The sequence below is a fragment of the Triturus cristatus genome, chromosome 10 (genome assembly GCF_964204655.1).
Source record: "Triturus cristatus chromosome 10, aTriCri1.1, whole genome shotgun sequence".
Lineage (NCBI taxonomy): Eukaryota > Metazoa > Chordata > Amphibia > Caudata > Salamandridae > Triturus > Triturus cristatus.
Window position 1 is genome coordinate 214,327,287 of NC_140593.1, and position 24,303 is coordinate 214,351,589.

The 24,303-nt window shown below is 44.0% G+C and overlaps 1 protein-coding gene across 4 annotated transcripts in view; it reads right to left on the minus strand.

Annotated features, from left to right (window-relative positions):
• Positions 1 to 24,303, minus strand: part of MALRD1 (MAM and LDL receptor class A domain containing 1) — a 2,533,556-nt gene that overhangs the window by 590,012 nt on the left and 1,919,241 nt on the right. For all 4 annotated transcript variants that reach the window (XM_085630825.1, XM_085630827.1, XM_085630826.1 and 1 more), the window contains one exon: positions 8,393 to 8,518. In XM_085630825.1, coding sequence (XP_085486951.1) covers positions 8,393 to 8,518 — 126 coding nt within the window. The remainder of the gene's footprint in view (positions 1 to 8,392; positions 8,519 to 24,303) is intronic.

Sequence of the window (24,303 nt, forward strand, 5' to 3'; positions counted from 1 at the left end):
TTGATAATCAATAACCAATGCATAACTAATTAATAGCGAATTAACACAATTAACAATATATATTATTAAATACAAAAATAATAATTAATTGAAATTATTAATTAATTAATTTTAATTAAAGTACTTCCAACCTTATTTCCCGTTAAACCCACAAACCGCTACGGAACTAAAACGCAATATTATTATTTTTTTTAAATTAATACCTTCTAAAAATTAATAATAAATATATCATAATTAGATGACTTCCCACCCTATTTCCCTATAAACCCACAACCCGCTACGTAACTAATATACGCAAAAATGACTTAAAATAAAAGTAATTACTCCTGAAAATTTCAAACATACATTAGAAAAATAAACTATACTTTTAACACATATTCTAAAATACAGAGCACTAAAATAAATATCGATTATTAACAACGATATTTTTACTAGGGATATTAATAACTGCGATATTAACAAAAACGATATTTCTTACCTCCATATCGATCTTCTGGTCGACGATGTTCTTGCAGGTGGATATTGTGTCACATCGATATTAAAACATCAATATTATGGCAAATCGATATTTAAACATCAATATTATGACTCTTTACCCTTCTTGCTGTGGGGAAGCTGTTTCACCAGTCTTCCTACCTTGTCTCTTGAGCGGTTGGGCCATCCTTTCAGGCTCCTATCCTCCTTGTTCATCCTGTGCTAGGCGTTGTGCTTGTGTTTTCACACACACTATCTCAGGCATGTGCAGCATGGCTGCATGTGTCTTTCTTTCTATCTCAGCCCATGCTGAGGTTTCCAGATAATTTCCAAGCAGACAGGTGGCTGGAAGTTTTGGATAGACCACCACTGTTTCAGGCCAACACCCCCCCCCCCCCAGTCTAATGTCACCAAAGCCATAGCATGGTTAGTGGTAACACTGTCAGCGTTGGTAACTGGATAGGTCTTTCCAGTTAGGCATTGCTCTATGGGGAACCAGTGTCTTTCACCATAGTGACGCTGGCACCTGTATCCCTCAGGGCTTCTATCTTAGTCTCATTCACTAAGGGGTACTGCAGGCATTTCTTTAGATTCGAGGCAAACAGCCAAGTTTTTGGGTTTCTCACCCTCTTTCTCCCGGGCAGTCTTTGTGATCCCTTTCTTTTGGTCACACGTAGTGCTTATCTTTGTTACCCTTGACTTGACCCAGTGGTCTGCCTTCTTTCCCAATTCCTGGGGAGAAATTGGACCTAGGTCTGCCAGATGCTGATGCAACTTTTCATTGATGCAATTACTTAAAATGTGTTCTTTCATAAACAAATTATAAAGACCATCATAATCTTGCACTTTACTTCTAGTCAACCAGACACCTAGTGTTTTTACAGAGTCGTCTACGAATTCCACCCAGGACTGTCTCTGAGATTTCTGAGCCACCCTAAACTTAATACTGTACTCTTCAATAGTGAGTCCGAATCCCTTAATCAGGTTGCCTTCATGAGTTCATAGGCCTCTGCTTCTGCCCTACTAAGGGTCAGAATTCTGTTTCTGCACTTACCTTAGAACAGTTACCACAGATGTGCCCCCCTCTAGAACACTTACAAGGTTGAGGGTTCGGGGTTAGGACCAAGGTTCCCCAAGGTCCAAGTGCACACTAGTTACACCACCAGTGGCATTGGGGCGGCTGGATGCAGAGTACAGGTGCCCACCGTTAGCCAACGGGCTAAGGGGAGCCTTTGGTTGGGGTCTACTGGCAAGCAGGCCAGTTGAGTGTGGGAGCAACGCTCCTAAGGTTGCGTTCGGCACTGTAGGGGCCAACCAGCAACTCAAGGAATGTACCGCCAGCGGCACCGAGGTGGCCCGGTGCAGTAGGTAAAGTGCATGTTGCTGTCCCTGGGATTCTCAGTGGAGAGCATTGGTTTTGAAAAGTTGCAGGCTCGGTTGGGAGGACTTCTTGGAGGCAACCAACTACTGGGAAGGTGACTGGGGATCTGGGTGGATGCTTGTACACCATGGGTTGGGCTACCCAAAGGCCGGGAGGGTGTTGAGGGCTGAGGTGTCTTAGTTGTCAGTTTCTTTGAACTGCAATTGGTCACAGTCGGACTTCCTGGACTGCTTAAGTCAAAGAAAGCCGTTGATTTACCACCTTCAGTCGCCACTCGACCGCGGGCCATGACGGCCGAGTGCAGAGTGGTGCAGAATCACGTAGTGTGGGCTCTGACGGTTAGTCTTTGGTTTGAGCAAATCCAGTGCTCACAGGAGACAGAGTCTGTTAGCTGAGTGCAGGGCAGGTCCTCCAGGCTCTGGGGTCTGCTGCTGCAGGACACGCTGGTTTGTTTGCTATAGGCAGGTCATGGTTGGGACAGGCCTGTAGGGCTGGGGCCAGGTCAGTTGGTGTCAATTTCTTTCTGGGTCAGCAGAGCACTTTGGTTCTTTTTTTTTCTTCCTTGAATCTGAGGAGGCAAGGTTCAGGTCGCCCCTAAATACTCAATTTAGGGGTGGTAAGGGTGTGTGTAGGTTTGGACCAATGGGTTCCTTCTTTGGGGTGGGATCACTCCCTATTATGCTACCCTCCTGTGGGAGGGGGCATGAGCCTCATCCTAAGTGGCTGAGTCCCCTCATCCTCAAGATGAAGGGGACTGAGATGTGTGCTTCACCTCTCTTCCCTCACCTGAGAAGTGGGGTTAGCAACGGTGGGCACACCTCTCTTCCTAACTTGGATTTACAGCGGATTCTCCTGTTCAAGTGGGGGTCAGAACCAGTGGGAGTCAGTTGCAGAGGGCAGCAAAAGGCAGGGTCAGTGTCGAAAGGCAGCAGACCTTTGAAGCTTCCCCTTTTGTGGGTGCAGTCCATCCTGGGGGGGGAGGCACAACACCTCTGCCCAGGATGGGGTTTGTTTCTGAACCCAGAGAGCGAAGGCCATCTACCCAGGGGTCCAAAGACCAGTCTGGTTGGGCTGGTCGATCTTCAGGGGGCATCTCTATGATGCCCTCTGAGTGCATTTTACATTAAAACCCACACTGGCCTCAGTGTGAGTTTAATGTGATGAGTAGTTTGCTACAAAACTTCCCAGTTTTTAGTGAAACCATTATGGAGCTGTGAAGTTCATAGTGACCAACTCCCAGACCATATATTCTTAATGGCTTTACTACAATTACAATGTCTATGGATGAACTTAGACACTGTATGGGTACAGGGCTCATGCCTCTGGACTAGTGCACCCTGCTAGAGGGGTGACTTACCTAGGCATTAGGCACTGGATTGCAGGCATGGCACGCAGGGGCCTATTCGGGTCAGTTTATTGTTTGCTGGCCAGAGTCATACTACTTTCCCACCTATTCCCAGACTTGAACATAGGCTGGATGATGGCAGAGGCTTATGCTTATTAGCCACCTGCCAGCTAAAGCATGCAAAGAACAACTTTTTAAAAGTTAATTTTCCTTAATATCTACTTAAAATCGTACCTCACAGCTGAATTGGATTTTTAATAACTATTAGAAAAAGTGGTTATTTTTCTAACTTGTCCATATAAGTATTTGAATCTGTATTCTGGTTTTCTATATAGGAAAATCACATCTGCCACAGTGAAAAGGACTTTTAGCACCACACCACTGTAGGGACATAGTAAATTTAATTTTCTATGTGCCCCACTTTCTAAATGCCAAGCATCCTACATTGTGGGTTACAAGGCCCACATATGGATGACTTACAAAAATTTCATACGGAGTTTTTTTGTCTGTTAAAAAGGGTATTTCAACAGGTTGTCCTGCAGTGTTTACACTGCAACAGTCAGGCTACAATGGTAAAATTGAAGCCATGATTTCTATTGTGACACCAGCGGATGGTGCTGAATGAGAGTATTTCTGCACCATATACTATGGCTTTATATGCCTGTAAAAAATTAGACAATAGCTACATGTCTTAGACATCAGAGAACATACACTGGGCACTGGCCAACAGTGCCCAGGTGAACAGAGTCTGAAAACCAGCAATAAAACTCAGCAGTTTGCTAAAAAGAGCATATCCAGTTCCACTACTGGTATGGGTTAATTCGCAATTCTAGGTTCGTTGTGGGCAATCACTTCACTTTAGTAGGAGGAGGGCTTAGCACCTTGGCACCAGGAGAGTCAATGGGCTAGCATCATGTGCATGGCTTGAAATACCAATAGCCATGTTCCTGAGTAGCCCTATGTTGCATATATTTGGTTAGTGTATACACGCTGCGCTGATCGATAAGTTAGTTACCAGTATTCCTGATTCCATCCTATTTTTTATTTTTCCTAAGTCAGTAAAGACATTCTTCATCACTTTAGACGACTGATTTGTGAGGTCTTGCAAGCCATATTGAAAACAAGTTTACTTATGTAGAGATTTTACTGCTTTAATGTTTTGGTCCCTTTGAAGAATGGTAGATGGCTTCAACCTGAATAACCTTTGCACTTTCAAGATGGGATTAGACACGCGCAACACTGTAGCAGTTCCTGTGACACTTTCTTCTGTCTGAAGCTTTCACAACACTTTAGGCATAATCCTAGTATGTTACCAACACTCTAAACGGTCACACTGAATGAATGTGAGGCGGGTTTTAACGACTCCCCAAAACTGCTAGTGCTTGGTAGACAAAGGGTGGCATTTTGGTTGCTGTGGTTGGTCGACTCTAGCTATATGACGTTTTTACTCTGGGCTTGGAAGATTTCAGAATACAGCCTTTTTAGTAACATGAGAATTCGGCGAGGGAAGAGTATGCCAGCCTATTTCAAGTTTGTACACTGAGCTATTGTCTGTTCCTGGTTTGTTTGCTGTGGCGGCTCGCAGAGGGAGTGCTGCTGGGTGGTGGGCGGGGCGGGGGAGGGGCAGGCTGTTGGGGTAGTGGAGTCGCTAGGAGTAAAGTAGGTAAATAAATAAATAAAACTATTTATCTTGCACTTGCAGCATCGACAACTCGGCGATGCAGCGAGTGCAAGGTAAATAGTTTTATTTATTTACTTACTTACTTTAGTCCTGCCTGTTGTCTATCCGACTCCACTAAGCCCCCACTCAGCCCCTCCCCTGCCCAGCCCACTGCTCCGCAGCACTCCCTCTGCGAGCCGCCACTGGTTGTTTGAAAGGTACCCTGCCACTCTATGAGATGTTAAAAAGCATTCAGTCACTTCTTGAGGGAAGCCGTATTCCTGACTTGCTCACAAAGAGAGATCAGGAGTTAATGTTATTGATCTCACTGTGTGTTGAAGCCCAGTGGTTGATTATAGAGCGTATTCGGGTTTGGCACTCCGCATTGCCCATGCATTTTGTTTTTCTCCAGAATGAAGGCCTACGAAAAGCATATAACTTTAACATATGTTCTATTAAGAGCTGACCACAATGACACAATATGGTGGCTATCTTTGAATTGTAAGGTTGACCAGATTTTAGGCACTGTTGTAGTGGAGGTTGATTAACAAAATGAATAGGTGCACAATGGAATGCCATTGGGTCCCCTTGCCAGCCAGCACCATCATCAAAATCATTTGCAGCTTCTACAAAGAAAACATGACCAGCATCACCGCCTATCAACTCAGGTGCTTCTTCAGCACACTCACGGGCCTGACTCTGTTCTACTTGGAATTGACATGCAAAATAGAAATAAAGCCACAGACAATCTCCATCTGTTCATCAATGATCCCAAATTATATTCTCGTATAAATCAGGACTAGCCAATCATACTTCACAATAAGAAGGGGCTGAAGGCACATCTCTTTTCAGAACACTACATCTCAGGACGTGAACAGTCCACTTCCGCTATCAGAAACAAGCAATCTCCTCCAAGAGTTGACAGTATCTTTGCATTTGAATCTGTATAGTACTCCACTGCCTCTTGACTAAGTGTATGTTATACAAATAACACAAACTTACATACACAGAGGTGCCGATTACGATCCGGTAAAAACCGGGTACGAACCATCGGTCGGAGCGTATTCTCCGTCCGACTCGTACCCGGTTGTAAAACATTACAAACATGGAATTACGATTCGCACGGAAACACCATTTCCGTACGAATCGTAAAAAACACCGACCGATGAAAATATGCATACGAATGTGATCCGGGAATGCTGCGACGTGACGTCGGGACGCTTCCAGGCAGCGTTTCACGACCCAGGAATTACGATTCGAACCGACAGCAGTCCGGACGGCAATATTTTTACGGCACCCAAAAAGTGCCGGAAATGCGAAGTACGGTGCGAAACGACCAGAGTAGGTGGCCCGGTAGGCGCCGTACCCCCCCCAGCCCCCGCATGTACGCAACCATACCCCCCCAGCCCCCGCATGTACGCGCCGTACCCCCCCCAGCCCCCGCATGTACGCATCGAACCCCCCCCAGCCCCCGCATGTACGCGTCGAACCCCCCGTGTATGTACACCCAAGTACGTGTCGAACTGTACGTGTCGAACCCCCCCGTGTATGTACACCCGAGTACGTGTCGAACTGTACGTGTCGAACCCCCCGTGTATGTACACCCGAGTACGTGTCGAACTGTACGTGTCGAACCCACCCGTGTATGTACACCCGAGTACGTGTCGAACTGTACATGTCGAACCCCCCGTGTATGTACACCCGAGTACGTTCGAGTCGTACCCCCACCCGTGTATGTACGGTGCGTACCCCTCGCACCATACATACACGGGTGGGGGTACGACTCGAACGTACTCGGGTGTACATACACGGGGGTTCGACATGTACAGTTCGACACGTACTCGGGTGTACATACACGGGGGGGTTCGACACGTACAGTTCGACACGTACTCGGGTGTACATACACGGGGGGTTCGACACGTACAGTTCGACACGTACTCGGGTGTACATACACGGGGGGGTTCGACACGTACATGCGGGGGCTGGGGGGGAATCGACACGTACATGCGGGGGCTGGGGGGGTTCGACACATACAGTTCGACACGTACTCGGGTGTACATACACGGGGGGGTTCGACACGTACAGTTCGACACGTACTCGGGTGTACATACACGGGGGGGTTCGACACGTACAGTTCGACACGTACTCGGGTGTACATACACGGGGGGTTCGACACGTACATGCAGGGGCTGGGGGGGATCGACACGTACATGCGGGGGCTGGGGGGGGGTACGGCGCATACATGCGGGGGCTGGGGGGGGGGTACGGCACGTACCGGGCACCTGTTTGGACGTCTCCATGGTTGTTATAGGAGTTCGGTGCGGACGGTCTTTTAACCATACGGTTGTACATTCGGATGCCCGGGACGGATCGTGATTCCCCGGTCGGACTTCGCTTTTCACGTTTGTACGGTAAATCGTCCGAGGACGTGTCGGACACTTTTTCCGACCCGAGGACGTGTGGGGAATTATTCCCAATGCGATTCGTATGGTCTTTTTCCCATGCGAATCGTGATTGCCAGTTTGTACGGCACTTGTACGATTCGTACGGTAAAAAGACCGGATACGAGTCGTACGGGAATTTTTTTTACCGGATCGTAATTGGCACCAGACTAGGCAAAAACATATTTTAGCACGTTAGAAACCAGAGGTGGCTCCTCCGTTGGAAGGGAGGAGTGACCCCTCACTTATTACCCCCAAAGCCCCAGAGATGAAAAATAAAATGGTAATTCATTACCATTTTGTTCTTCATTCTCCATCCTTCAGCGGGGTTGGAGAAAGTGCAGGCCTCCAGAGCGCTGTGGAGCGCCGAGTGAGACTACTCCCTCCATTCAGGACGCTGCTCTCATGCTGCATGAAAGCGGCGCCAGGATTGGTCAAGGGAGTTTCCTGGTGGTCGGGTTGCAGTTGAGGAAAGAAGAGTTCCGTTGCGGCGGTAAATGTTTCTTTTAGTTAAAAATGTTTTCTTTTATTTGAACTCGAGGCGCCCAACGCCCCCACTTCCCTCTAGATGCCAGCTGCCCCTGTTACATACAACATACCTTTTGACTGTTTTTCAGGCACACATTTTAATAAATTCAGCAAAATCAACAAATTCATATAAATTTAATATGACTGTGCATCCCGGTGCAGACAATTTGTTAGCATTATGTCGTCACAGAAGCGGTTAAAGCCCAGCTCTTAATTCTGTTAGGCTTTCATATAAAATGTCCATATGCAGAGTTTTTTTTAATGTACATTTTTTTTATGTGCGCTTCATACGTCATTTTCACGAAAACATACAGAAAGGCAGTTTTCTCACATGTCCTCACATTATAAAAATGATGTGATTTACAAATATACGATACAAATAAATGAATTATAGAAGCATTACATATAAATAAAACGCTCTCCTGGGCCCCCTTTATCTCTGTCACACACACACAGACAGTAATGTGAAGAGCGGCACTTGAGGGATTGTTTACCGTTTGCGGTTTGAGTGAAAGCACCATATATTTTGACTGCAAATGATAGTTTAATGCGAAATTGACTACCTGAGCAGCTGGATTCGTCAAGGCTGAAATCAATGCAGTCTCTGATACCATCGCAGCGCTGGGAGACTGGCATGCATACATTAGTTGATTCACAAAACAGGGAACCATTGAAGCAGTCTCTGAGGGCTGAAAGGCAAGAGGAAAGTGTTGGTCACAAATAGCATCTTATTTTGCAGCAGTATGAGCGCCAAAACGTGCCTAAAAACAAAATGATTTAAATAAGTGTTAGCAACTTCAAAAGAAACAGCAATAGATATTCAAAAGAGCATGATTGATATTTTATATATAACATAACGAAAACAAAGTGCTGTTTGAACAGTTCTCAATATTGCTGCTGTTTTTTATCCTAGAGTTCCAATATAGACAATTCGAGTGAGGCTCAAGTTGTCTATAGTGCCTCTTGAATGCCCTCGATTGAATACTTCCTGTTATTGACAGCCACTCTCTCTGAATATCCTGTTGTGTGGATGGCCATCCCATGGGTCCCATACCTAATCCATTGACTCACCTGTGTGGGTCATGGGATAGCGAGTCTCATTGGGATGTCCCTGATACTTTCAAAGTATGTACCTGGTGCCCCGTCGTGCCCACCCCCATGCCTGCTCTCAGCTCTTTGAAATTTATATATAAAAAAAATACTTGCCATTCTGCCACCCTCCAAAGCCACGCGCAGTAGTCCCTCCCAGAAGGAAAGAAATACATCTATTGTGTGTTTTGTTTCAATAAATACTCAGATTTCCTGCCACTCTGCAGCTCCCTCTGGCCCAATCTTCCTGCAACTACCCAGGAGGAGGTCTTCTCTCGTCTCATTGAGGGCATGGAGACCAGTGGCAAGCTTGCAATGTCTCTGTGAAAGCCACTTTCAGCATTGAGAGCGCTGCCAATATATCGACTCCGAAATGCTGCCATCAAACTTCCCCGCCTGGCGCAGGACTCCACAGCCCCGCAACAAGCAGAGGAGGTGGCAGTGCAGCACTAATGTGTGTTCCACCCTCCTCTGCTTCCTGTGGGCCCCAGTCAGAGGTGTATACTTGGGAGAGAAAGCCAACAGCACTTATGAATACATTTTTACACTGCTCTGATCCAAGAACGCCACAAACAAAACTTGTTTTACTGTTTTAAGTTAGAGCAATGAATAACAGGATTTTGAAACCGGTCTCATTGGTAACGACTTTTATTGTATTGTGTTATATTCACTGTTTTATCATCAACTGTTGCCAGAACATATCACAGGAATGAGCAGCTTTAAAATTGCAATCTATGAAATTGAAATTAATATGGATTTTTTCCCCTGGTAAACTAAATTTAGGCTTCTATTACGAGAACTCCAGAAGGTGTTTTGACATTTATTGCAACTGGTGAAATCTATGAAAAGCCACATGTTACATGTTTACCAAAAAATTGACTATAACTTTTAAAATGTTGGTGCATTCTGAACTAAAATCTGCATGTGGCAGTATTTACCAGGGTCTTTTTAGGTCGAGCCTGGGCATCGCATGCGCTGTTCTGCGAGGCATGCTGTATTCAGGTATGTACTTGAAGCTCCACCCACTCCCCGCCCATCATTTCAATTGGCTGCTGTAACTGTCAGTGTTGGATTTTGATTAGTTAATAGGCTCCTTAGTACCTCCAGGTCTTCTTTTGTATCCTCCCATCAGTAATGGACTTTTTTTCTGTGTCCTTACTGTGTAGTTTGATTTAGCCCTTCAGGAGGACTCTTTGCTTGATTAATCCAAAGAGCACTGGTGGGTCGCCAGCTTTAGCCATGGTGGCGCTTCTTTTTTTTAACTTGCAGCGCACTATGCATGCTTTCACTTTCCCAATGGGGCCACACGCACCCACACACACTTGCGGGACGGGACTGCAGCTCGCCCAATTCGTTGTTTTTTTAAATTATGGCCGCCGCGCGTCTTGGTACTGGAGATTATTTTGTGCAGCTCGCTGTTCCATTTCTGGCAAGGATTGAACAACATCTTGCCCTGCTGCATGTGTGGAATGTGAAGAATTGATGTAATGCAGCCCTGCTCATGTGAAATGTGCTCCCCTGCCTAGCTCCTTTGCAAGAGAGTTTCTGTGCTAAATTGCCGCTTGGAGCGGCTATAAGGAGGCTGGCTCTTGCCTGTGGTTTCAGCAGGTATTCGTCTTGTAGTACAGCTTACCCTATTCCCTGCCTCGGACAGGTCTGGGGTTACTGCAGAGCATGGTTGTGATGCTTCCACGCAGGAAATGCTTCTTCTCACTGTACAGATGCTTAGGTTTCACATCTGTTTAACTGTTGGTGGAAGAACATAATGTATTGCTGATTATTCATTAAGGGAGCTTGACTAATTCATGCACCAAGCCCCTTTCTCCGGATAAGAGCAGCATGGTGGCTGCTTATTCTCAAGAATGCTTCAAGTAGTTACCACACACCTCTCTCAAATGTTAATGTTTGTAATAAATCAGCTGACTGGAAGAATTGTACATGATCTCTGTTCAAAGAATGGGGAAAGGGATTGTACTAGAGTAGATGCTTTACATCAACTAACATGTGAAGTAACTGTGTTTTAAATCCTTTTTGCTAAGCACTCTAGATTTGACCAGGAAAACTGTTTCTTGATTTCAGCTCCCCTCTGATGGTACTCACTCATCTTTAGATGGTTAGTGTACACGGTGTACATTTGTGTGGCCAAAAAAATTGCCAAAACTTGATTGGTTGTTGTTGTGTATGTGTGTTCGTGATGTGTGAATATATGTCAAGGATGACTGGTCCTGATGCACCTGCTTTAGTGCCTGCGGCCCGGCTAGTTCATTGCCGTGAATGCTAAGAGAATTGTCAGTTCGTCCATTACCTCTATCAAAATAGGCATATATTCTCATGCACGTAGTAATGTTAATATACAGGGAAAAGTCGGAAATACACACAGTAGGTACCCACCTAAAAATTGTGTAGATTTGAAACGTTGTTTTTTACAGTGCTTTCTCATTGCCTTTCCAGCCACTTTGTGAAATTACCTGGTAATTTTGATGCAGTGGCTCCTTTGAAGTAGATGTCAAAAACATTACCATTTACAGTGACAACAGCTCTAACTTAAAGAAATGCGAGACCTATTGCATTCCCACTACTTGTTTTAGGTTGAGCCTAGGCAGCACATGAACAGTCTCTTCGAGACATGCTGCATTCACTCTGTGGGCTTACAGTATAGCTTGCATTAGCCCTTCGGTTGCCTTTCGAAAATGCTTGCTTGCTGGGGGTTAATCCTTCCTCTTTATTCCTCCTTTTTGTGTTTGGTTTCCTCCCCCAGAGCACCGTCCAATTAATGTTAACAGTAAGCTTCTGTGTTTATGTGTTCATTTGTGGAGCTATTACTTTCTTTGATTCCTGCTTGTGTCTCTGTTTGCCCGTCTTCAGTGGTTCAGCTTCGGCACCTGTCACTTAACCTCCCCATCCTGTTCAAATACCAAGATAAAATGCCAGAGGCTTCAGATGCTGTTTTCAAAATCACCTCTTTAATTTTCTCTGACTTCAAAGTGTGAGGACTTCCGCCAAACCTCTCCTGCAACGCTGCTTGTTCCTTTAGCGAGCTTCGGTCACTGGACCTTCTTCTATTGAACCTTGCAGCACAGTTAAGGGCAAGTTTTGGGCAACTCCCGTACCATTTTCTCTTGTTTATAAAATGTGAACCAAAGTGACCCAAAGGTGTTGGAGGCCTTTACATGAGCACTAATTACCTTACACAATGTTGAATTCATTCGTCCCTCCAACCTCATTCCATATCGCTGCATGCCTGCCTCGCTGCCTCTTACTGTGGTCTTCCTCCTCTCAGAGCTCTAGTTTCAAAGCACCTTCACGGTAGCTCTCCATTGATGTGAGACATTTTTATATTATATAATGTGACCTCGAGGGGTCCAAAGGTGTTGGAGCACTTTACATGAGCACTAGTTACATTGCATAAGGTCAGATGAATTTTCAAGGGCATTTTTATTGAGCAAATTGACCCAAAGGTATTTGAGAGCTTTAAAAAAGACACTACTTACATTACACAAGGTCAGGTTAAGCTTTTTGTTTTTAGGTGCACAGAGATTAATTGATGCGGAGACCTACCCTGTTTGTTCATTATTTCCCATCTACCTGACAAATGGGAGCAGCATTTGTCCCTCCCACCTCCTTCCAAGTTGCTGCATGCCCTCCCACTGCCTCTTCCTGTGGCACTCCTCCTCTCAGAGCTCTAATTTCAAAACATATTCACTGCAGCTCACTGGGAACTGTGAGACATCTTTATTATATAATGTGAACTCAAGGGATCCAAAGGTGTTGGAGCGCTTACTATGAGTACTAGTTACATTACACAATGTCACACTAATTTTGGGGGCATTTTTATAGAGCACAAACTTGACTGACCCGAAGGAATTGGAGCACTCTACAAAAGCGCCAGTTACATTACACAAGGTCAGGCAAATTATTCTGATTTTAGGTGCGCAGAGATTAAGTGTTGCCGACGCTGCTCAGGTTTATTCATTATTTACCCGCTACCTGAAAAATGGGAGCAGTGTTCATCCCTCCCGCCTCCTTCCGTGTCACTGCATGCCTGCCCCGCTGCCTTTTCCTGCAGTCCTCCACCTCTCGGAGCTCAAATTTGAAAGCACATTCACAGCAGCTCCCCACGAACTGTGAGACATTTTTTATTATATAATGTGAAACGAGGGACACAAAGTTGTTGTAGCGCTTTACATGAGTGCTTGATGCATTACACAAGATCAGATGAATTTTGGGGGCAATTTTATAGAGCACGAACTCCACTGACCCAATGGTATTGGAGCGCATTACAAAAGCAGCAGTTACATTAAACAAGGTCAGGTCAATTTTTCTGTTTTAGGTGCGCATAGATTAAGTGATGCTGGCGCCATCCCTGTTTATTCATTATTTCCAATGTGCCTGACAAATGGGGGCATTTTGTTGTTGTTGCTATGTCCAGTGCTCCTACACACAGGTTGGTGGGACAGAGGGTGGGCCGAGGGGTTGCTGGTAAATGGATAGTGCAAGCAGTGTTTTCAATGGAAAATTCTGGAGAAGGGTGTCTGGTGAATAGATGCCTGGGGTAAGAGGGATGTGACATCTCGGCCACTGGAAGGTACTTCTTTGTTTTTTTCGTAGGCTGTTCAATATTCTAGTGATGTAGTTGCACACAGAATGTGATAGTGCTGTTGACTTTCATTGAGGCACTTGACGTTCTGTCTGTGTGTTAAAGAACCTTGGAATGTGTCCATAAAGGTTCCTGAGATAAGCATGTATTCCTGAATCACACTGCATGACCCAGTCTGTACTAATTGTATAGCTCTTTAATCTCTGGCAGCACAGCACCCAGGATAATGTGCTATATGGCTAAACACAAGAGTAAGAACGATTTGTATGATGACTGGCCCTGCTAAAGTCAATGGAAAATATTAGGATTGTTAAAATTATAAAAATGTTTTCAAGACTTGTGAAGCCCAATAAATGAGGCTATGTGACATAAGGTATGGAGCTGTAGATATAAGACCCTTCCCTATGTTAATCGGCACAGTGCCAGCCAATACCTGCTGGAGGAAAACTGATGTTAGGAGTATTATCAGACTCACACATATACAGAAACTAGTCACTCAAATGCTTATCTACAAACAGATGCCCATGAATGGTTGCAGAGAGTAAAGCCAAACATAGCATCCAACCTCGGCCACTCTTGGCCCTGTAGAACAGACTTAACCTGTTTGCATAATGACCTGACATGTTCTAGAGCTTAGATGGGATGTGTCAGAGAGAATGCAACTGTCTGTCTATGAGAGCGTGAAAGAAAGGGAGGAAGGGTCTTAAATCCAGGTATGCTCACCGTGTAAAAAAGAGAAGTGTTGACATGAGGAAAGGGGTATATAAGACAGAAGGGTACAGGTTCTTCAGCTGTGTGTGTATGTGTAAGGAGAAGACAATGTGTGAAGTTTTGTTAGATAAAGATTCTGGGTGAAATTAAGAGGGAGGCAATTGCACATAAAAGTGACAGTGAATACACTTGGTTTTATTTCCTGAGATATTTTCATCTTTATGTTGCACAAAGTATAAAGGTAAAGCCACACAAGTGATTCATAAAACTAACCTTGGACCTATAAAATGATTTGCTAATACTTCAATTTGTATGTGATTAAACCTTCAATTGAGATATGTAGTACTTGTTACAGGGAAAGAATTCTCTCACAATTTTGGAATGTTCAGAAACATACTTCTTTGTATTTATTAACCATTCCTCAGATAGTTACTCCTATCAAGGACAGTAAATATGGATGGGATGGGCTAGGAACACCATCAAAGTTAGTAGAGATTCATGGTAAAATAATTTTCAAGAAATTGACCTTTACTGGGCTACAATGTGTCAGAAATTGCCATCTTTTGTATGGCATTCCCTCAGAGTGTTGCCTTCTTTTGCTAATCCTGTTTTTCTTGGCCATAGGACTCAGCAAACTTTACTGCCGCTAACCAGTGATAAAGCCCTTACGCTCTCCATTTGAAATATTATTAACGTGGCACATACATACTTGGCGCATTTAATTTATGTATAAGTCCCTTATACATTACCCTAATGTAAACTCTGAATGCCCATATGGCAGGGTGCATGGTATTTATATGGTAGGACATTTATAGTTTAAGTTTTATGTGTCCTGGCAGTGACAAACCTGCAAAGTATCACTACTCCCATAGGTTAACACTGGTTTACAATATTACATGTATTATGTGCTAAATTCATTTTGGGAGTAGCAAGAAAAATGTTTCAAGAACTAGTAATTTAAAATTCCACTTAATGGTCAAGTTGGATTTTATATTACTACTTTGTAAATGGCAATTAGTAAGTGGTCATTTTCCTGCCTAAAACCAATAGGGTTTCCCACCAGTGTCAAGGTGTTACCTGACTCCAGAAGGTCCCTCTATGGTGAGATGTGTATTGTTCCCAGCCAGTGGACAAAGGGCCCTAGGAGTGATGTGGGGGACTACTCCCTTGACAATATGGCTTAGGGGGGCTGTGCCCAGCCCCTTCCTGAACCTCATAAGGAATCCTACCGTGTCAATGGTAGATAACACTCAAACCTAAGCCTGACTACCCTGTGTCTATCTTATCAGACTAACAGTAGAGGAACTCACAAAAAGTGGTTTAGTGGGTAGATAAAAGCTTGCCCTCCACCCAAAGGCTGTCAGTGGGAATAAAAGTGGACCCCCGCAGACCTCTTGTCAAAACACTCCTGTACCTGTGAAGAATATGAAGGAGGACTGCCTTGTTGACTGAAGAACCTGAAGGAAGACTGGACCTGCTTGCCTTGAATCTAGGATACCATAAGTGACTCAGAGGGTCCGTTGACTGACCTCCGGTTTCAGCTGTAGTAACACAGGCTTTCAGAGGCCCTTTCCCTGCAACTGTCCAGATGACTAGTACCAACTTGCCCTGCCATAGACCCTGCTGCTGTCCTCAGTTAGCGTGAGCCCCCAAGTGGTGCCCCTCAGGTCCTGGACAGCTTGGCTGATGTTAGAGTGTACTTGTCCTGCCCCCAAACTGCAAGAAGTGGGATCGCCATCAAAACCCCAGCCATCAATGTCATATCGCCGGTCGGCCTCAACCTTCTGGTTTGCCCCGTTGAAGGAGATGTGACTTCCAGAAAAGTGTCTAAGTCCAAAAGTAGAAGGTCCAGCCAAAGTCGATAAACATCGAGGCCTTGTGGGCATGGACTCTGGACTCCGCTTACTCTGAGCTTTCCCACCATTATTGATGACCTCATGGAATCCCATGCTGCAGCAACCAGCCTTGGTCGAGCCCTGCTTTAATCCAGCTTGCACCTTGCCATGCCGATGATGCTTTGACAACCACTTTTGCGCTATAAAAGTTTCTAATTACGGAGAGAAATGTTATAGCGGAATGAATCAGATTCCTGAATCTGACCCATGATCCATCGCAGTCAGCCTTACCTTTTGATTTTGACCCAGTCTAGCGTGACTAGGTAAACACTGTAGGCGCTTTGTGGTTTGTGGTGCTTTTTTGGATTCAAACTTTAAATGGCATTGTTATGATTTAGTGCATTGTGGACACTGTTAGGTGCAAATGAACTGAAATTGTATGAAAATGAGTAAATTAAAAATAACAAAATGGCTGTCATGCATTGTGATGCATGTGCACTGAAGTATCACGAAGCAAGCATGCATGTGCAACATTCATATGTATTCGTTGTAATACATACACGCTTATACATATACGCTTAAGTTTTGGGATGCTTGCACATGCATTAGTGACAATCTTGGAATGGGCTTTCTTTTAAAACCCTTACAATATTGTCTGATGTATGAGCATGCATCATGAAGCATGTGTTTGCATTGCAAAGCCAATAACTCAGTCTTTAGAACACAGACCTTTTAACTTTGCCAGTGCCTTTTTTCCTTTTGGGTTTTGAAAATGTGTCCTGTATGTTGTCAGTGGCCAGGGCTGGATGGGGAACCAAAAGCAGGCCTTGATTATTTTGCCAGCCCAGCCCTCAAGCTGCATGCTGCGAGTAATTGCTGCGAGTTAGCCGTACTACTGAAAAAGGGTTCTAGGTGGAGACTTCTTCCAAAACCTTTTTTTAAAAACAACTGCAGATCTGGTTTTGCAACACATATTTTCATTACAGAACTTTCTCCAACCATTGTGTGGATGGATGTTGGAGACAGGGATGTATGGCTCAATGCATAGTTAGATGGGTGAGGAGTACATGGGTATATTAATGGTTAACAATGAATAAAGACTGTTAGATACCTAGAGCAACTGGCCTCAATGTGCTCTGGTTTTTATTTTAGTTTAAGCATTAAAACATCACCCTCCACAAACACTACTACCACCAATCCTTGTGAAACATGCATAGCCTGAATGTATTTACCACAGTGCATTAATTTAGCGCTTTGAAGAAATAAACATAAAGCATTAATCTTTCATATTAAAAGGGAGAGAGAAAATAGTGTCCCTATAGTGGCTGAATTGCACAACATGAAATCAGGAAACCTTGCTTTCATCTCGGCTTCCTCTTGACCACATAGTGTGATCGAAGGCAATTACTTTTTTCACAGTGCCTCCTTGTCCTTCATGGGTACAAGTGCAGTTTGAAATACATCAATTTGGGATCTGCTAGCATTAGGGGCACTCACCATCAACCCTAATAAGGTGTGCAATGCTTCGTTATTGACAGTTGCTGTACCCCTTTCCTGGAAACAGGCTAAAATCATGCCCCTGCTAAAGAAACTGTTGGCATACACGGCACAGCAGTCTAACCATAGGCCTACACCTCTACTACTGGCCCTATCAGAGTGCTGGAAAAGCACGTTAATCAGCAGCACTCCCTATACCTGGAAACCGAAACCTGCTCCATCCAGGCCAGTCTGGATTTAGGCCTGGCTTTAGTACAGAGACAGCGCCAATGGAGGTGACAGAATACATCAGAGGCACCATGGATGCTAGTGGGAAGGCAGTTGTTCGAACTGTCCGCAGACTTTGACACAGTTCCCCACTCCAGTCTTTTAGCACATCTCCAATCCATCAAGCGGGTGGGTTAAGTCTTGGATTGGCTGGCCTCCTTTCTGGAAGGTAGAGGTCAGGAGGTTTGGATTCCTATTTTCTCCTTTAAGTTTCATTAGCTGACAGTGGGGGTTCGCCAGGGCTCGCCCTTGAGCCCAAAACTATTTAACATGTATTTCACTCCACTTGCCCAGATAACAAAAGACACGGGGCTAAAGTTTTATCATATAGTGATGATACTCATCTATTGTTCTCAAGAGGCAAGGGAGAAGAGATCTCAGGTGAATCTATTAAAAGCTGCCTGACAATGGTATTCCACTGGTAAGCCTTACACCAAGTAAAGTGCAATGCAGACAAAACTATAAGTCTATTGTTCGGTAATACTCCCCCAGAAACAAGGCAGCCTTTTTGGCCTGAAGATGCCCACCCCCGGCCCACAGTGGGGTACCGTTAAGAACTTGGGGGAGGGGGCAAATTCGATAACTGTCCTCCCAACCACAAATCAATTCAGTGGTAGGCACATGTTTTAGACTAATTCGCTCCCAAAAAACGTTCTTGCAGTTTCTCTCATTTACGGCAAGTAAAACAATGATTGTCCAGGAACTGATAACCTCAAGACTGGTCTATGGAAATGTCCTCTATCTTGGACTTCCCCAAATACCTGGTTAACAAACTTCTGGTAGTCCAGCATGTGGCAGCTTGCATTCTCCTGAATCTACCTTCAAGAACGCATGTGTCCCCTCACCTACGAGCCCTCCACTAGCTCCCAATAAGGAAAAGAATCATCTTCAAGGCACTTTATCACACAGTTGCAGTTTACCTAAGAACAAGACTCAGGTTATACATTCCTTCAAGAAATATGCCGTGTGCCAATAGCCTTCAAGCTAGGATCCCTCGAAATCACAGCTCTAGAACTGGGGGATGTTTGTTATCCTTTCTAAGGCCAGCAGCATGGAGAAAGATACCCTGGGAGCTACGCACAGTGGGCGCTATTTCAGTGTTAAATGTTTGCTTTTCATACCCTACACTATGACATTGAGCAAAGTTCCGGGACACTCCCTAGAGTAGCCCCGCGCCGTACATGCTGCATTCCATTCATGTGCGCTGCAAAAGACTATGGGGCATATCATCAAGCACGACGTTAACAATATCGCCGCTTTAGCGGCAGAAAATTGCCGCTAAATTGACGATAATGGGCTTGATAATATGCCGCAGAGAATTCCAATAGAAGCCCATGTTGACACCAGAACATGGGCTTCTATGGGAATTCTCAAGGGCATATTATCAAGCCCATTATTGCCGCTTTAGCAGCAGTTTTCTGTCGCTAAAGCGGCGATAATGTTAACGCCGTTTCTTGATAATATGCCCCAAAATTACTCCATCTAAAGCAACACCTTAGGCCATGTATGGGGGCACAAGACAACAGACGTTCCTCTTGGTTTATTAACAGCATCATTGTCAGGGCTGTGGTAGTGGGGGCATGAATGTTTCTAAGCTCATGATTAGAATATATCCCTTCTAATTACTAGCACTCGATACAATGGTAGTATTTAATATAAAAAACTGAAATGCATAGCAATGGTAGCATTATAAAGAAATGCACAGGTTTGAGTTTTGAAGAGTTTTTTTTATATATATTTACTGACATTCTAAGCCAAGTACCAAGTAACAGCAGACCTCTCAAACCCCGCCTTTGACCCCACTGGTTGACCCTAAAGGTCAGCACTGCTCTTGGCGACCGTATAGGAGACAGAAGCCAGCCCAATGCAAAAACAAATGCGTTTGAAACGAGCGTATTCTGACAGGTGCCCTTTAAAGCCATTGGCTTGGCATTGTTTATTATTCAAAGCACTGAAGCACTGTATGTACAAAACGCAGCTGCCCCTGGCTTTAGCAACAAAACCACTCCCCATCAGCAGTAAAACCAGTCCCCACCTTCCCAGCCCACTGGGAAAATGGCCAGTGCCAGTAGGCCCAGTCCAGGCCTTTCCGTGGTCTCTGCTGCAGGGAGTTCAATCCCCTGAACAGTCTTCAATAATGGCCTTCAGACTCTTATCAAGTCACAATCATGAAGGTATGTATCCACCAACATGGATAATAGGTTTCAGCCAGTGGGATTGATGAAAATCATGTTCTTGCTTTGCAGATAATGTCAAAAATGTAGGCAGATTTATTGCTACATTTTATAGTTAGAGAACTATTCTCTACATTTTTTTATCGAAATGATGTATACCTTAATCCTTATTATTTCTCAGAGTTACTTAATCACTGGACATATAGTCAATGGATGACGTTCATCGGAGGTAGAGAAAATCTGTTAGTGTAAAATTATTTAACGTTGGGAAAGAGAAGTGAACTAGCTCGTACTTAATCTTCTTTTGTGCAAACTGCTTTCATTACAACAATTAGTATACCTACCCTTTATCAGGATTTTAGCACTTGAAAATTAAATATTTCCTGCTAAATAATGAGTTGCGTTGAGCGGAACTCACGGAGTTACATAAAAACTCTGCGAGATTTCATGGAGTTCCACCAAGAAACGGGGGACATAAGCATGTTGTGCTGCTCGTGATGCAATTTATCACCGGTAGCACGAGCACTGATAAAAAACCAGTGTGAATGGCACCATGCAGTGTGTAAGAGCATCTGGCCATTTGAGTTGATTTTGCTGCAATCGAGTAGAAAATCTTCTCGAGTAGCAGCAAATCTACTCGAGAGGCAGCCCTCTGACCAAGGGATGCCCAATCTCACTTGTGCTCGCCAGCTCACATTTCTGAAGCCTTGAAGGAATACATTTCCATCACACAGTGATTGGCACAATCTGGCTTGAACTCTGCATGACAAGAGTAATGCAAAGTCACCAAATTCCACCAATTTGGTAGGCCAGAATGAAACATTCTGCCCACCCATAGTAATGAGGTGGTAGGAGCGGATCATGTTGGAGGTAGTTGAGGAGTGGGTGTAGTTGAGGAATGGCAGAGGGTGAAGAACTGAGGTACCATTGAAAGGTGGAGGATTTATCTTACTTCCATTAGGGCCCACTGCAACTTTGCTACACCGCTGTTTTTAGGTCTCGCCTAGGCAGCACTTGTGCCGTCTCTTTGAGACATGCTGTATACAGGATACGGGCATTTAACACACCCAGCGCTTCTGGTTAGATATGTGGCCTGCCTTTCTAAATTCCTTTACTCTGATTGGTTGATCCTGTCCATATGTTCTGCCTTTGTGTTCTTGGTTCCCTCCCAGCGGACATCAACCTGTTTTTTTGGTTGGCCTTCTCTGGCCATCTGTTGCCTCCTTGCTAGGACCCCATCCCTCACGTCATTGCTGCCATCCTTCCTGCACTGCTGATGACCTGCACAAGACTGCATTGACTTTTGTACCAATCACGGCATGCCGCTCTTTAGCTTTACGTATCTAAAGCTAAAGAGCGGTGTGTCCCCATTGCTACAAAAGTTAATAATTTAAAAAAAAAGAAAGACGGGCAGACGCCGCATTTCTTTTCCATTTCTTTACTTTTATAGCAATGGTGACACATTGTGCTTAAACTTTAAACATCTAAAGCTATAGCGCAGCGTGCCTAAATCACTACAATAGTAAATACACAGTATAAAAAGACGGCTGCACAACTTTTCATTCTATTTATTGACTTATGTAGCAAAGGCAGAATGCAGTGCTTTAGCTTTAAACATCTGAAAACTAAAGCACAAAATGTGGCCTTTGCTACAAAAGTCAATAAAAAAAAAAAGCAGGCAGATGCCTTATTTCTTTTCCATTTGCAAAGCCAATAGCTCTGCATGTAACTAATGCAAGACCTGTTGCATTGCAATTTTTTGTTAAATATATTATACATGACAATCAAAGACCAAACACTTATGTACTCAAGAGGAATGCACATCTTCTTATGGAGACATCTATCTGTATCCCTTGGTGATTATTGTTAGTAATTGTTAGATGAAGATCAATAGGTAGGATATCAAAGATAGTTATATTTAAAATTTGGCATCATTTGTGATAAATTACTGTGTGTAGGTATTCGAGACATTGATATCAGAAAACTGTGACAGAACAAGCAAAAGTGTCCTTAATGGTAGCTTCATTCATTATTTGTGGGGGACTAAAATAATGCAATTTAACTACTGTTTTATTTCTGCTACTGGCTAAAAGTTCAATATTGCTCAACATTGCCTCCATGAACATCAATGTAATACACCTGCAACTGATGAGAAAGTATAAGTATTGTTCATGTTTGTGGTTTCTTTTTTTCAAATCAGTTCATAATGCACCTTCCAAGGAAGAAAATAGTTTTAATGGAGAAGGACTGATAAAATATCTTTCAGGCAAGGGAAATCTGTACTTTCGTTGCATTCTCGCAATGGGTAATAGTCTGAAAATCTGGCGCTTTTGCCTATGCAATGGATAGGGAGCTGATGGTGACACTACAGCCAGCCATGTGTGATCTGTTTAAATGAATAACACTTTTGTTCTATGCTGGCATACATGTCTCTTTCAATTCTACCATCTGTGTGCAAACATGGGGTGCAGGAATAAAATAAATAATTATCCTACTTGCATATTAAAATTTAGTGTGTCTTTCTAAAGGTGCTTATTTTCCAAAGCCAAGTTGCAATACATATTTCCAATGAGGAAGAGGGATATAAATGTAAGTCTGTGAATGTTGCTATGAAGAATCTATTTAAAGAAAAAGCCCCCAAAAACTTTGCAGCAGAGGTCATCTGGCCTGAAGTGCTTATACTAGTTTGTTAATATTACATTTATTTTACCCAAGACTAGTTGGCTAATTACCAAAAGTGTATGAGATTGGGTTGTTGGTTGACTGGCTGGAGCCCTGGTCAAGCGGCAACCACAGTCCTTGTCAGGATGAGGCACAAGCCAACTCTAAATACATATGTGCTCAAACCTCTGGTAGCTTAGAGAAAGATAAGTTAGGATTAACTTTAAAGCAATGGAGAAAGTATTTTTGCAACACTTCAAACACAAAAACTGTGACAAATATCATACACAAAATATTCCACACCAAAATAGGAACATAGAGCTTTCTTTAATAAATAAAACAAGATAAAAATGACAAAAATCTAATCAGTAGAACTAGGGATATGCAATGTTAAATATTTTAGGGAAAATAGACCACATAGCACCAACTGTGGCTATCCGGTCGTGCTGGACTGGGACAAAATTACAAGTTCTGGCTGACCATGATTGAGCGCAGGCTGGCTACAGAGACCCAGTTAGTTGCACGGAACCAAGTACCTTAAGTCCTGACTTGTGTAGCATTGTGAGGGTACACGTCAAAGATACATCGTGCAGCTGAACCCTTGGTAGCTGTAACCGAGCTGTCAGGCCTAACTTAGGCGGCAGGTATGAAAAGCATATATAAACAGCAATAACTTAAGTAAATAAGACAGGACACACAGTAAAACTCCCACACCAATTTATAAAAATAGTAAATATGTTTATGAACAACAGACACCAAAATGACAAAAATCCAATGTAGGGAACCGGAAATATGAATTCTAAAAGATTAACCAATATACAGTGCTTAAAAGCCTATAGCACCACTCTGGGACACCAGGCCACGCTTGACCGGGAAAAAGTCAAAATTTCAGGCCGACCGTGATAGAGCCCTGGCCGGGACCGTAAGCGGGAGGCCCTCTCAAAAATTCTACCTTTGCAATTAGAAACGTTTCTGGAGTTTTTTCTTCCGAGGGCCCTCGCTGCTCTTCCCAGGCCATATTCGGTGAGCATTCACCGGCTTGCTTTTCAGGGAGCTCCCTGTCAAATCCTGGAAGTCAGAGCTCCAGAGCTTTTCAGCGAGACAAACCTGGAATCCTGGCTGGGTTGCGGTTGAAGGTGGCCAGCTTGACTCTCGTGGTCAGGTCAAACACCTTATGGAGCTTTTTCCCAAAAGTTCTACAAACTTCAGGAGATGGTTCCTGAAGTCCTCCTCGTGGATTCAAAGTATCCAAGACACAAATCCAAAAGTTTGGAATCTCCTCGATGGCTCTGCAAGGTCTAGATCACAATTCCCACGATGCACCTAGCCAAACCCTTAAAAGGCCACTGGATGCACTCCAGGATCGAGACCATTGGTGGAGATGATGCAGGTGAGCTCGGTTGACCTGTAGTTTGCAGGGAGTCCATTCCTTAATCCTTCTTGAAGCAAGGCACAGTCCTCAGGGCTGTAGTACCAAATTGTGCAGTAAGTGCAGTCATTCAGAGTGCAGGCTTTCAGGTGCAGATTCAGATTCCAGCAGGACAGCTCTTCTTTTCCTTGTAGTTTCAGGAAGCAGAACTGAGAGGATATGCACCTCTCACATATTTATTATCAGCTTCAGGGCATCAAGATGGGGGCACCCC